Source organism: Vespa crabro, chromosome 9 (assembly GCF_910589235.1).
Source record: "Vespa crabro chromosome 9, iyVesCrab1.2, whole genome shotgun sequence".
Taxonomy (NCBI): domain Eukaryota; kingdom Metazoa; phylum Arthropoda; class Insecta; order Hymenoptera; family Vespidae; genus Vespa; species Vespa crabro.
This window is the reverse complement of record NC_060963.1, coordinates 6590807-6604927: the sequence shown is the minus strand read 5'-3', so window position 1 is coordinate 6604927 and position 14121 is coordinate 6590807. Positions and strand designations below refer to the sequence as shown.

Below are 14121 nucleotides of genomic sequence, written 5' to 3'. Positions count from 1 at the left end.
ATTTATATTATTCTAGACGACAACAATGTTCTATCTACGTTAAGTTTAATAATACTTATATATCTAAATGCTGAACGAATTTGATTCAGCAAATAACATTTTTAAATTGAGAAAAAATATCATCATAATTTTCTCATTTGTATTGAATTATATTATTCGAACATGCGTTAGAAATATATTTACATGCACATTTTTTTTTATTTCCATAGGAATGACTTTCAGATATTTCACAAACGTTATAACAGATAATCGAGTAAACATAAAAAAAAAACAACAACAAAAAATTAAGACAATGAGTGTTGTTTAACATTGATTTAATAAAAAAGATAAAAACGATCATGTTTGTGATCGAAGTTCAAATAAAGTCAGAATTATGTTCATGACTCATTATTTTATACGTTGAATTATTATCAATATAATTATTAGTACTGTTTAATTTGAACTTGGATTGAGAAAAGAGAGGATATAAATCATAGGTTCATAAGCTAAAAGAGAATTCTAATGGAAGCGACAATATAAAGTAGACATGATTGCCTATCGAAAGAAATTGATAGTAATAGCACACGAGAGAATATTTTACAAGTAAACATGATACTATAAGATGCCAATTTCGCAATATTGCAGCACGTTATTCCTATCTTATAATAAACAAAAACGCTAGAGATTAAGTAATATTAGTATATTTATAGACTATTCGAAATAAAAAATGTAAATATTTAAATATCTGTACGTTTGAAACATTCGATTAATGTAAAAAAAAGGTATCGGAGTTTTGTAAAATTAAACTATATAGTTCGTTCAAATGTCTAATTTTATTAAGATATCGATTAGGAAATCAATAATTAGATAAAATATTTCTAAAATTTAGTAGAAAAATTTTTGGATAGTCGAATAATAATATAGAAAAAGAGGCCGTATTATAAGTTAGATTTTGTAAGGAAAATTGAAAAATAAATTTAAACGAAAAATTTCAATTTACCAACTTGGACGAATGCAATATCGATGGATTATAAATTGGCGAGTTGACCAATAGTTGGCAGAAGAAATTGTAACAGTGTAATAACAATGAATGCAAATAGGGGAAAGAATATACCGATAGATTAACACTGCATTAATAACATTTCATAAATAATGCAGTATTATTTATGAAGTGTGACGATTTTGTTACGACTATTATGCCATCTCTGGTAAAACACATAACTAACACGCCTTGGTACCACCAAACACACACATAGAAACCAATTAAAATAAGAGGCAACAAAAATGCCGAGAACAAAAGAAATCATTCATTCTGTTTTTGATTCTTCTTGAGATCACAGGCATAGTTACTGAGAATGATAATCTGATTAAACTACTATGTAATTGATTAAATGAAATAATTATATCACAATTATTGCTTGATGTGCAAAGTTTATTGTTAATGAAAAACCCACACCAGTTTGTTTTAGTCTGTTAATAAGTGAAATCTTTGTTTCTATCTTCGTCCTTATCATTTAAAATAGCATTTAGAGATTGCTTTTGATACGATAAGACATTCTCATGCTTGTGTCGAACAACGAAGAGACCTAAAAATTTCTATTAAAACCAATTTTATTATCGATCACGTAAATCAACAAATGCTATTGTACTAGTTGAACAAATTTCGATTAAAAAAAAAAAAAAACAACGACAAATCGGAATGCTTCATACAATATACTTATTTGATTCGTATAAAATTTGATAAATCTTAAATTGGAACGTATTAATGATAAAACAGTGGAGCTAAACCTATTGAAAAATTTGTATATACGTAATGGAATTTTTTTTAAAGTCTGATAATATTTTTCGTAGCGTTAAGATTATTGGATGATTCTTAATTATTTTCCTGCTAATGTTATACAATGGTTGTTTTGAAATAATTTTAACGCTTCATATCGTAATAAATATAATTGATTAAAATTATCTTTCTTTTCAAATTCAAATAAATTGTAAATAGTTACCAAATTACCAAGAGAAATTAAATTGCCCTTCACTAAAAGGATTTCAAACTTATTTATAGTATTATATCAAGTTGTAAATTTATAATCGCGAAAACAATTATGAAATTGAATTACTAACATCATTTACGATCGCAAAATATTAGATGGTTATTATTTTTATAAAACTAAAGATTAAATTAAGAACATTATATTCTATTTTTCAAATTTAATAGAATTCTTAAATTGGATTAAATAGTCGATTTCTATTCAAACTGATATAAAAATGAGATGAATAAAACGAAGTAAGGTAATTTAAAACTATCGTGATTGATTGAATATTCGTTAAAAACTTGATGTTCCTTTGTATGATTATATCATGATTTCGAAATTGAAACGAACAATTTCAATTATAATTCTTAATGATTATTTATTGTAAATGATATATTTTAAAATAATTTTTTAAAATAATTTATAAAGTGCATCATTTGAATTTTCATATTATTTTTCGAATATGTATATTATATGTATAACATATATATATATGTATCGATTGTAGTGATCGATGGTTTTGCGAAACTTGGCCTATGATCTCAAGACCTTCTCTCCCGAAATGATTCAGAAGAGAGCAGCTCAAACGGGAAATGGTACAAAGTATCAAATTATCAAAAATGAATACGTGGACACGGGTAATAATGCTGTTTGGGGTTAAGACAATTGTGATGTGATTCCTTAGAATGCAATGATATTAAATAAGTCCGATTAAAATCTTTCATTATTATTTGACAATAATCCTTCTCATCGTAAATTTTAGTAGTGTAAAAATATAGAAATTGATGGTGACTCCTTCGAAGATTAAAATTAATTTAATTTAAATTAATTTTTCTTAGTTTTATACGCCTTTATATATAGAAGCAAACAAAGTGCATTATAGGCATTTAATGCTTTTCTTTTACCGAAAAGCCAAAAATGTCATATAAGCACCAAACAAAATATGCGTCAATTTTGGCGAAGGTACTGTGCGGAAAGAACTGTGCCGAAGTGGTTTGCTAAGTATACAGCTGGTTTGTCAAGTTTAAAGAATGAACCATCTCTAGCAACACCTAAAGCTGATCTTCATCTGAAAAAGGTCATGCTTTGTGTGTAGTGCGATTGCAAAGAAATCCTACATTATGAGCTTTTACCAAACAACGAGACGATAAATTCAGAAAAATATTTCTTCAATTAAACGATTTAAAGATAGTAATTGAACAAAAACGTCCAGAAATAACGAAAAGTTTTTCGCAGTAAAACCTGAGAAGTTTTGGAAGGACAGAATTTTCAAGTTGCCTGAAAAATGGAGAAAGATTGTGGAACAGAATGGCACCTATATAATTTAATAAATGTATACCAAAATGTAAATATGCTACGTTTCAATTTTCCTTCAAAATCGTCACGAACTTTCCGAACAATCTAATATATTTCTACCTACTTTTAAGTTTTTTGTCTAAACAGTGTTAATTATCGCAGAAAATAGAAATTGAATAAACAAATTTTTCTAACTTTCTTTTTAAAAAGATATTTTTCTTGAGATATTTAATCTGTCAATTTAAAAAAATTTACTCACGTATATGTAATATACAATATAAGTATATAAAATTACTTATATATAAAGCAATTGTAAATTTGTTGGCGAAGATATACGAACATAACGGACATTTACTCGGATCTGTTAGGAAATAAATGTGAAGAAACGATTAAAAAACCGATGTGTACATCTTTAAATGAGATGAAAAAGAACATATGATGAAAAAAAAGGATACGCGAATGGCGAAGTCATTAAAGCACTTATAAATTAATGTTAAAATAGCTTGACAATGAAAGTTGTATTTATCCGTCATAAAAAAATATTTAACGACTACTACCACAGTAGGATATTTTTGTACAGATCATTAAAATAATTAGATGTGAAACACTTAGACATTGATAAAGTATCCATATCAATATATAAAAGTAGGATAACCTTGTTTAGCTCGTTAAAATGAACGTACCTTAGGCTCTTTAAGCTCTTAGGCTCTTTAATTACATATATAAATTGTCACTAATCTCAATTTTTATTTTATATAATTATGTACTATTGGTGAAAGTCCTTTATCTTTTTGTTCTCAGATATTTTCTTATTTCAATATTTTAAGTATTTTAATATCTTCAAAATCGACTAATCCTTTAACCAATTAGATTTGTTCATAAATTTATAATATCACTATTATATCGTAAAACATTTCATTTCATGGTTTAAAAATCTTGATAAGTTATGATATAATTTTTTTTTAGATTATTCATCTTCATGGCAAAAAACTTGATTGAAACTTCGACAACTTTTTTTCTGGAAAAATCTCAACAAGATCTCTTTCAGGAAAAGTCAACAATTAACTAAACGAGCTCGCCAAAATTAGGCAAGTTAAAATCGAAATTATACACGTCATTATTCCGTAAGTCATTTAATTTCGACTTTTTTCCATTTACATGTTTCGCTATGCGACACTCCATTACCTTTTTCATGTATTGACGAATATAATAAATAATAAGAAATGTTCCTAATAATTTCTACGAAAAACGATTGCTTATACTTTTGCTGTACTACTAAAGGATTGCTGTACTACGATTGATATAAGTGATGTTAAAAAAAATCCAGTGATCGTTTGGCAATGAAGATAGGTATTAATCATCAAATATCTTCGAATCTTTTTATTTTTACTAGGACATTGATATATATTCTTGTTTTAATTTTTATAGATTTTGTATCATTTTTATGCCATTCTTCTGTTTCATTCCCACGTGGATACTATGCCTCTTTTAGGAAGAACATCTGATGTTCGCTTGGTATATCACGTTTACTAGATATATTATACTACATCCTTTAACATTTCTTAGGTAGTGGATTCTCTTGCTCATATTTGGGGTATAAAATCGTATGAGGGGTATGTACATATTTTCTTTTCTGTTGCAATCCTAGTTTGATCATTTGAATTTCAGTAATATATCGTATGAAATTATCGTATTGCGTAGAAAGATACTTAAAAAAATAATACTTATCATTATTTTCTTTTTACTTTTCTATTTCTTCAACCGACAGATATAGCAGCATTTGGTGAGGGTTGGCACAATTATCATCAAGTATCACATTCCGTGGGATTACAAAGCTGCAAAGTTGGGTAATTAGAGAGTGAACTTCACGAGGACAGTGATCAACAGTTTCGCAAAACTTGGTTGGGTCTACGATCTCAAAACAGTCTTTCCCGAAATGATTCATAAGCGAGCAACTCGAACGAGATATGACAAGAACTGCAAATTTATCGCAAATCAATACGCGAGCACGCGCACGATAATACCATTTATAGTTAGGACGATTGCGATATGATTCCCGAGGATATTCAAAGATATTAAATTCAATGATATTAAATAACTCTGATAAATATTTTTCATCTTTTTTTTTTTTTTGGTAATATCTCTGAAGAATAATTATAAAAAGGAAAGAAAATAACTGCGACGGAATTTGTAAAATAGCAATCGATACTCGATTTTTTTTTATGTTACATTGTTTGCATTATAAACGTAGTATAGTTTCAATTTCAATCATATATTTCAAAATTCCTATATATCTCGTGACAAAGTTTTAGCGCTGAATTTTCTTTATAAATGGAAAAAAGAATGAAGACAACCATATAACGAAATAATCAATTAATATCGTCAATTAATTTGATGCCTATTTTCTTGTATAAAAAGTAGCATAATAGCTACTTTTTATTATGATTTTATTATGATAAATATGATTTTTATTTTCAATTTTTTTTATTGAAAATAAAAATCATTATAAACTGCTATATAAATATGCAAAAAAGGAAGTATAAATATTCATTAGAAAAAAATTATAGTGACCTTTATAACTCGAAAAGTTATGTCACGAGTAAAGAAAAAGATTTTTATATGCAATTTGTAACTGTTCAAAATAATGCAAATTTTTCTTCTCGAACTTCCTTGCAATTTCAATCAGACACGAGATATTTATTCGGATATATATGTCATAAATACATTATATAAAATAAACTATGAGTTTGTGCTATAAAATTATATTAGATTAATCGTAATCCATGGGAAAAAACAGGGTAATTATGTTGATAGATAGTAGGAGCTATTAGAATTTCTTTACAATATATTTATTTAGATGTGTTAATTTTATTTTATTGCTATGTAATATATATTTCCTGAAATGGTATATAAAGATTGATAAGATACTTAAAAATATATTATTTTATTTACACACATATATATATATATATATATATATTGAATTTTCGATATACTTATCTGTTATTGTGATAATATGTTTTTGTTTGACATTTCGATAATATTTTAACAGAAAATAATCTCATTCATAAATTATATATAAGAATAGCAGATAATGTATTACGCAAATGTATATGTAATTTATTTCAGACGATAATAGTACTAAGTCTATATTAAGTTTAGTCAGACTAATTGAATCTAAGTGCTCAACAAATTCAAATGCAAATCGCATCTCGAATTGGGAACGAATTTCGTCATAGGTTCGTCCTTGTATTGAATTAAATTGCCCGAACGTACGTGCGTTAGAAATAGTTCTATTCGCACGGTTTTTTTATTTTTTATTTGTTTTATTTATTTCTTTATTTTTGCGAAAAACTTCCGGATTTATTCGTATATGTTGTAATAGAATATTATTGGAATAAATGTATTAATAAATAATAGAAGAAAAGAGAATGACAAAAATACATTTGAACGAGTGAAATTCGATATTGATTTGTATAAAATGATTACGTTCGTGATCAATGGTCGAACAAAGTGAAAGTTATGTTAATGAAACATTTATTATTTGATTCGATCATAAATAGTCTGTTTAAATACTACTAGTTTTCATTTGCGCTTGCGTTCTGATAAAAGAGAGATCATAAGTCATAGCTACGTAAGCTGTAAGACAGTATTCTGAGAAACGAGAATAACAAATAAACATCTCTTGTAGTAGTAACCGAGAGAAAGTGATAGTAATAGTGCACGAGCGAATACTACACGAATAAACGCGATACAATAAGGTATAATTTTACAATATTGAAACAAATGATTCTTATCATAAATAAATCAACACGATGAACGATAGCAATATTATTGGATTCGATTTAGTGTTAAGTTTAGTGTATTTATAATCGATTCGAAATTAAAAGTGTTACGATTTGAACATATGCACGATCGAAATATTCGATAATGTAAAAAACAAATTGGATTTCAGTGAAATCAAAAATATATAGTACGTTCAATTGCTCGATTTTATTAATAAATATATACGATTTAAAAAATCTTTGAGATAAGCGAAGTGATTTTTTAAAAAAATGTTTAATGAAACGTACAGGAAAAAAAGTAAGAAACAAGGAAGGTTACGTCTTTAATCGATTATTATTATTTTTGTTTAAAGTAACGTCTGACAAAATTGTAGAATTCGTTGTTGATATTTTTTAAAATAGAGTAAAATGAATTTTTATTCGTCCGAATTCTATTCTAGGACAAGATGAATATTCAATATCAAATTATGAAATATTACTATACGAATATTTTCTACATTTACTCAAGTCATCCTTGATCATTTGTTTACATTAACAAAGGTGACAAGTCTGCTATCGATATGATTTGATAAATTGATATATAAATTGATAAAAATACGAATGAATTACGTTTAAATTAAAATAAATAAATAGAACGTTCGCTCACTCCTTCCGTTTTCAATTGTCCGATAAAAGATTTCTAAAAAAGATTTATTACAAAAATTTCAGAATAGATAAATAATAATCTAAGATAAGGAGACGGATTATAAGTGCGATTTTTTGATGAAATACGAAAGATAAATTTAAAAGAAGAATGTTAAGTTAACGACTGAGACGGATGCAACTTCGATGAGTTATAAATTTACAATGCGATCAACAGATGGCGCAATGAATCGTAGCGGCGCAGTAACGATGCTTAAGTCGCACCAACGTGGCGACAGGGCTTCTGTTTTTCTCTGTTTTACTTGTGCAGTTTGTTTTCTTCTAAGCGTTACCTGTACTTTTCTTGGTACTCTTGTTGTCCTCAATCAAAACGTTGAGGCTGCCAACTATCGATACGGTAAGAATTTCTGATGTTCTCAAAATAAGGAAAGAACTTGACAGAACCATCAAAACCGCATTCATCACCAATCACGTGGATCAACGTATTAGCGCACTATTTGAATATGCTTAAAGTTTATTTTGATTCAATAGAAACATCCTAAATAAGAATCATTCGTAATACATGGTTACTTCGTACAATATAATTCCATACAACAATTCGATTCGTCTAAAATTCCATTAATTTTGAATCAAGCTTATTAATAATAAAAATTAAATCACGAGTTGTATTTATCGAAAAATCTATAATTGAAATTAATCCAATGGACTTTGTTTACTTTACGTTACGTAAAGATAAGATGACTTTCGATGACTCTCAATTAATTTTTTGGTAACATTATAAGTTTATTCATTGTAACGAAATAATTTTATCAATTAATATGCTATTCGCATAATAAACGTAATTGATTAAAATCTATTTTTTTACAGATCCAAGTAAATCGGAAACGGTCGCCGTCATGAGTCACGATCACCAGGATGATTATACTTTCAGATTACCAAAAGAAGTTAAACCGATTCATTATGATATTTATTTATATCCCGATCTTAACAATGGTACATTCGTGGGTAAAGTTACGATCCTTATAAATGTCTTAGACAAAAGAGGCCAGATCGCTCTTCATCAAAAGGATCTCAATATTACTCATATCGAATTGAAAACTTATGATCGCGAAGAGAATTATGAAATTGAATTATTGCCTACATTTACGGTCGCGAAATATGAAATGCTTGTTGTTCCTATAAAGAACGAAATCAATTCAGGACTTTATAATCTATCTATCGATTTTAATGGAGCACTTCAACCGGACAAAATCGTCGGTTTCTATTCAAGCAAATATAAAGACGAGTATAATAAAACGAGGTAAAAGTTTCAACGATAACTTTAATATATCGGAATTAATTGAATATACATTGAACATTTCCTTTAGATACATTGCTACTTCGAAATTTGAACCAACCTACGCGAGAAGAGCGTTTCCTTGCTTCGACGAGCCTTCGTTCAAGGCCGAATTTTCAGTTAAATTAGTTCACCCTACAGACGAGTGTTATAATGCACTTTCCAATATGAACGTCAAGGTAACAAAGTGTAACTTTGTTATTCAATGTAAGATGTTTTATCTCGGACAACTTTAATTGCAATTACGAATACGATTTGTACAGAGTACTCTTATTAATCAACCAAATTCTGGACTTACCACCGTGGTTTTTGCCAAAAGTGTACCTATGTCAACTTACTTAAGTTGCTTCATAATTAGCGATTTCGTAGCCGTGACAAAAAAAGCGAAAGGTTTTGATGGCCGAGAATTTCCAATTAGCGTATACACTACCAGAGCACAAAGGGAAAAAGGCTCTTTTGCTCTTAAAATTGGTGTTGATATAATTGAATATTATATCAATTTATTCCGTATAGACTATCCTTTGCCTAAGCTTGGTGAGTAACGATTACTAATTAATCGTTTGTTTATTGTTTGTTGTTAACTGTAAACAAATCTTATATATCATATATATATATATATATATATATATATATATATATATATATATGTATATATGTATATATACAAAAATTGATTTTCAGATATGATTGCGATACCAGATTTTGTATCGGGTGCGATGGAAAATTGGGGTATAGTAACGTACAGAGAAGCGAGATTACTTTACGATAATCAAACGAGTTCTACGCGAGAGATGCACGATATCGTCACCGTAATTAGTCACGAATTTGCACATATGTGGTTTGGAAATCTAGGTAAATATTATAATAAAAATAAATTGATCCTGCTATAAGTTGTAATTATAAAAATACTTTTTTCTTTTCTTTTATTATTATTATTATTATTATTATTATTATTATTATTATTATTATTATTATTATTATTATTATTATTATTATTATTATTGTTATTGTTATTGTTATTGTTGTTGTTATTGTTGTTGTTGTTGTTGTTGTTGTTGTTGTTGTTGTTGTTGTTGTTGTTGTTGTTGTTGTTGTTGTTGTTATTATTATTATTATTATTATTATTATTATTATTATTATTATTATTATTATTATTATTATTATTATTATTATTCAGTTACAATGAAGTGGTGGAACGATCTATGGTTAAATGAAGGTTTTGCTTCGTTCATGCAATACAAAAGCGCGAATGCTATTCTTCCCGATTGGGGACTGGTTAGTATCGATAGGATTGTAAATAAACGAAATTATATCGATATAAACAAAAATAAGAAAGTATAAAGCTAAATATTACTATCAACAATTTTGATCCATATAATAAAAATCGTAAGATCGTTGACGATTATCGATTATTGCGCTACCATGGCGAATAAATATTACAATCGAATTCATTTTGTAAGATCATTATAATTATTCCATCGAAGAAGAAGATTTCGTATTAATAGAAATGGATTTTCAGATGGAAGAATTTCTCCTCGACCAAATACATTTGGTCTTCATTACAGATGCCAAATTGAGCACTCATCCGATCATTCAAACTGTCAATAATCCCGATGAGATTACATCGATTTTCGATGAAATCTCTTATAGAAAGGTGAATCACATAAGATCACTAGTTGTTTGTTAGAATTGATATTAGACGAGTCGTTACATATTTTCTTTTTTTTTTTCTAGGGATCATCCGTTATACGTATGATGGAAAATTTTATTGGTGTTGATAGATTTTACGACGGTATTAGAACATATCTGAATAGATTCACCTATCATAATGCGGAGACGGATGATCTTTTTAAAATTTTACAAGAACAAGTTGGAACAGAAATAAATGTGACGGAGATCATGGATACCTGGACCAGACAAAATGGCTTTCCGGTCGTAAATGTTCACAAGACTGAAAACAAATACATATTAACACAAAAACGTTTCTTAGCCGATCCAGATACTCAAATTGATCCTACGGAATCAGATTACGGGTTAATAAAATTCAAAGCGAAATTATTTTAATAATAATAATCTAAATTAATAATGATTTTATGAAATATACGATATTCTTTTTTCAGATATAAATGGATAATACCTATAACATATATTACTAATAAATCATCAAAGCCAATTTTAATCTGGTTCAATAATAATGCTAGTAATTGTAGGTATATATACGAATTTTTTACGTTACCTTATACACTTCTTAATATAATTTTCAGTGGTGATAGAATTGAAAGAACCTGTCGAATGGATTAAATTTAATAAAGATCAAATTGGTTATTATCGCGTTAATTATGAAACAACGGAATGGGAAAATTTGATTCATCTGCTTAAATACTATCACACGGTAAATATCGCTTTGTATCAGTATATATATTCTTTGTGGAAATGGTTCTAGAAAATGAGTAAAAGTTTATATTTACAGAGATTATCTGTATCAGATAGAGCTCATCTCTTGGAAGAAGTATTTAGTTTAGCATCTGCAGGTGAACTTGATTATGGCATCGCCATGAATATGACCACGTATCTTCCACGAGAAAATCATGTTATTCCTTGGACTGTTGCATCTAAAAATTTATTAGCTATAGATCAATTTTTATCGTCAACAAATTTGTCTACTATTTTTAAGGTTGTATAATAATACATATCTATGTACATATACGGATATAAAATAGAATAAGAATGTTTTAGATTGCATATTTACGTATTTGATATTTTATTATTTTACAGTCTTACGTAAGAAATTTGGTTGATAGCGTGTATCACGATGTAACATGGCGTGTGGATAACACAGAAGATCATGTAATGCTGTAAGATTAAAAAATACTTATCAATTAATTAAAGATTTAATACATATTTTATTGAAATAATTCTATTAAAATTTACAGAAGACTTCGTTCGATAGTGTTAGATCTGGCTTGTTCGGTAGGTCATATAGAATGTTTAGAAGAAGCATCTGAAATCTTCAAAAAGTGGATTAACGATATAAAGGACGTACGTCCGCATCCAGATATTCGAGGATTGATTTATTATTACGGTCAGTATTTTATGAAACTATACATATATTAACGATTAGCATTGATCATTTGAAGTAAAGATTTCTATTAAATATCATTACAGGCTTACATTATGCTGGTTCTGAAGCTGAATGGAATCTTATGTTCGATAAATTCGTTCAGGAAACGGATTCGTCGGAAAAATTAAAATTGATGCGTGGATTAACGGGAATACGAGAAAGTTGGCTTTTGAGCAAGTTAGTTAACTTTCTATACAAATTTTGAAATAAACAATATTTATGTTAATTGTAGAGACACAAAGAGAGAGAGAGAGAGAGAGAGAGAGAGAGAGAGAGAGAGAGAGAGAGAGAGAGAGAGAGAGAGAGAGAGAGAGAGAGAGAGCGAGAAAAAATATTCGATATATTATTTCTTTGTTTCTTTTATAGATTTATCACTATAGCGAAGAATGAAAATTACGTTCGTGCACAAGATTTTTTCTCTTGTTTGACGGCAATTTCTAACAATCCCGTTGGTACACCTCTCGTTTGGGATTGGGTCCGAGGAAACTGGGAATTTTTAGTTCAGAGATACACTTTAAACGATCGATACCTTGGACAACTTATACCTGGAATTACAAAAACTTTTGCTACGGAAACCAAATTAAATGAAATGAAAGCCTTTTTCGAAAAATATCCTGAAGCCGGTGCTGGTGCATCGAATCGAGCAAAAGCATTGGAGACAGTACAAAATAATATAAAATGGTTAGCAAAAAATACAGCTAAGCTTGAAAACTGGTTGAATTCACATTCGAACAATTAATCCGTCTGATTAAACTATACTACTAATACATTTCTATGAAGGATAATGTTATCAAATAAAGAAAACAACAATGTTTTTAAATATATATATATAATATATATATATATATATATATATATATATATATATATATATATAGCCGATAAATCAGCATTTATGAAGAAATATATAATAGGACTAATCGTAAGTTGAAAAGAATAAAGTTTTTTACTTTATATAAAAAGACTTAATAATTTAGTATTATCAAATCCATTATTCTGTCAATGAATAATTTTTTTATTGATTCGATTATTAAACCTATCTGAAAGTATGTTTAATACAATAAAATCATTTAAAATATCAAAGTATCGTCATTTATATATTCGATGATTGAATACAAATTATTGAAATTCTAAATAGATTATAACATTAAAGTTTGTCGTTGTTTCTCCTTACACCTCCTAACGAAAAATATGAAAAATAACGGAGTATTTGTCAATAATAAAAGTATCAACTTTAAAAAAGATGTCAGCAAAAACTTATAATCATAACAAATAAGATTATATGATTTTATTACGATATACTCGATATTATTTTTATCAAATCTTTTATATTTTTTTTGAAATTACTTGATAATAATTATCTATATTACAAATTATTTTCTACGAGATAATCGTAAAATTATAACATTGACGACGTAAAACCGACGTAGATTTGTACATAAACAATGTCCCAAGTCAATTAACTTGTCGATACGTCACGTTGAGATATAACTTTTCTAATCATCATCCGTGAAAAATAAATTATTATAAAGATATGGGAGCTTCAAATACATCCGTGAGCTATTGCGAATATATTCTGCCAACCTTATCGTAAGTTACAAAGAAAAATTGTTTTTATAAAGTCAGAGTTATGTCGTAAAATAAAGATAATGTTTTGTTTAAGGTAAAACTATCAATTTTTTTTTTCTTAGAAAAAACCGTAGAAATCTCCTAATGCAATTATCATCGGAAAATGCGTTATCTTGTTATAATTTTTTATAGAAATAAAATTTATCAGTTCCATTTTACTTTCTGTAAGAATTATAATATTTTTTAAATGTATGCGTATCAATCCTTTTTTTTTTGACTATAATAACAACTTAATTAATCCAAATATAACAAAATTTTACACATAATTTGTATATCATTGTGGAATTTTGTAATTAATGAGATGCA

At 27.6% G+C, this 14121-nt stretch overlaps 1 protein-coding gene and 1 long non-coding RNA gene across 2 annotated transcripts; one reads left to right on the top strand and one right to left on the bottom strand.

The window, feature by feature from the left end:
* Positions 1-4632: 4632 nt before the first annotated feature.
* On the bottom strand, positions 4633-5357 carry LOC124426532. Its single transcript, XR_006942762.1, has 2 exons — positions 5048-5357; positions 4633-4946 (listed from the first exon to the last, which is right to left on the bottom strand). It is a non-coding gene; the product is annotated as an uncharacterized LOC124426532 (long non-coding RNA).
* A 1545-nt stretch (positions 5358-6902) lies between these two features.
* LOC124426508 (glutamyl aminopeptidase-like) lies at positions 6903-13973 on the top strand. The gene is made up of 17 exons (XM_046968253.1): positions 6903-7063; positions 7796-8126; positions 8597-9029; positions 9097-9244; positions 9329-9599; positions 9747-9917; positions 10243-10340; positions 10585-10719; positions 10800-11098; positions 11186-11271; positions 11330-11457; positions 11536-11739; positions 11841-11920; positions 11999-12147; positions 12231-12363; positions 12553-13015; positions 13063-13973. Exons 2-16 carry the CDS (start codon positions 7916-7918, stop codon positions 12923-12925), a joined length of 2919 nt encoding a protein of 972 aa, XP_046824209.1. The 5' UTR covers positions 6903-7063; positions 7796-7915; the 3' UTR covers positions 12926-13015; positions 13063-13973.
* The last annotated feature ends 148 nt before the right edge of the window (positions 13974-14121 follow it).

Bases quoted from the DNA above. Each gene is read 5' to 3' on its own strand.
- LOC124426508 (XM_046968253.1), top strand. From the start codon at position 7,916: ATGAGTTATAAATTTACAATGCGATCAACAGATGGCGCAATGAATCGT. The intron at 9,600-9,746 runs GTGAGTAACGAT...ATTGATTTTCAG, and splicing joins CTATCCTTTGCCTAAGCTTG to ATATGATTGCGATACCAGAT. The intron at 9,918-10,242 runs GTAAATATTATA...ATTATTATTCAG, and splicing joins TATGTGGTTTGGAAATCTAG to TTACAATGAAGTGGTGGAAC.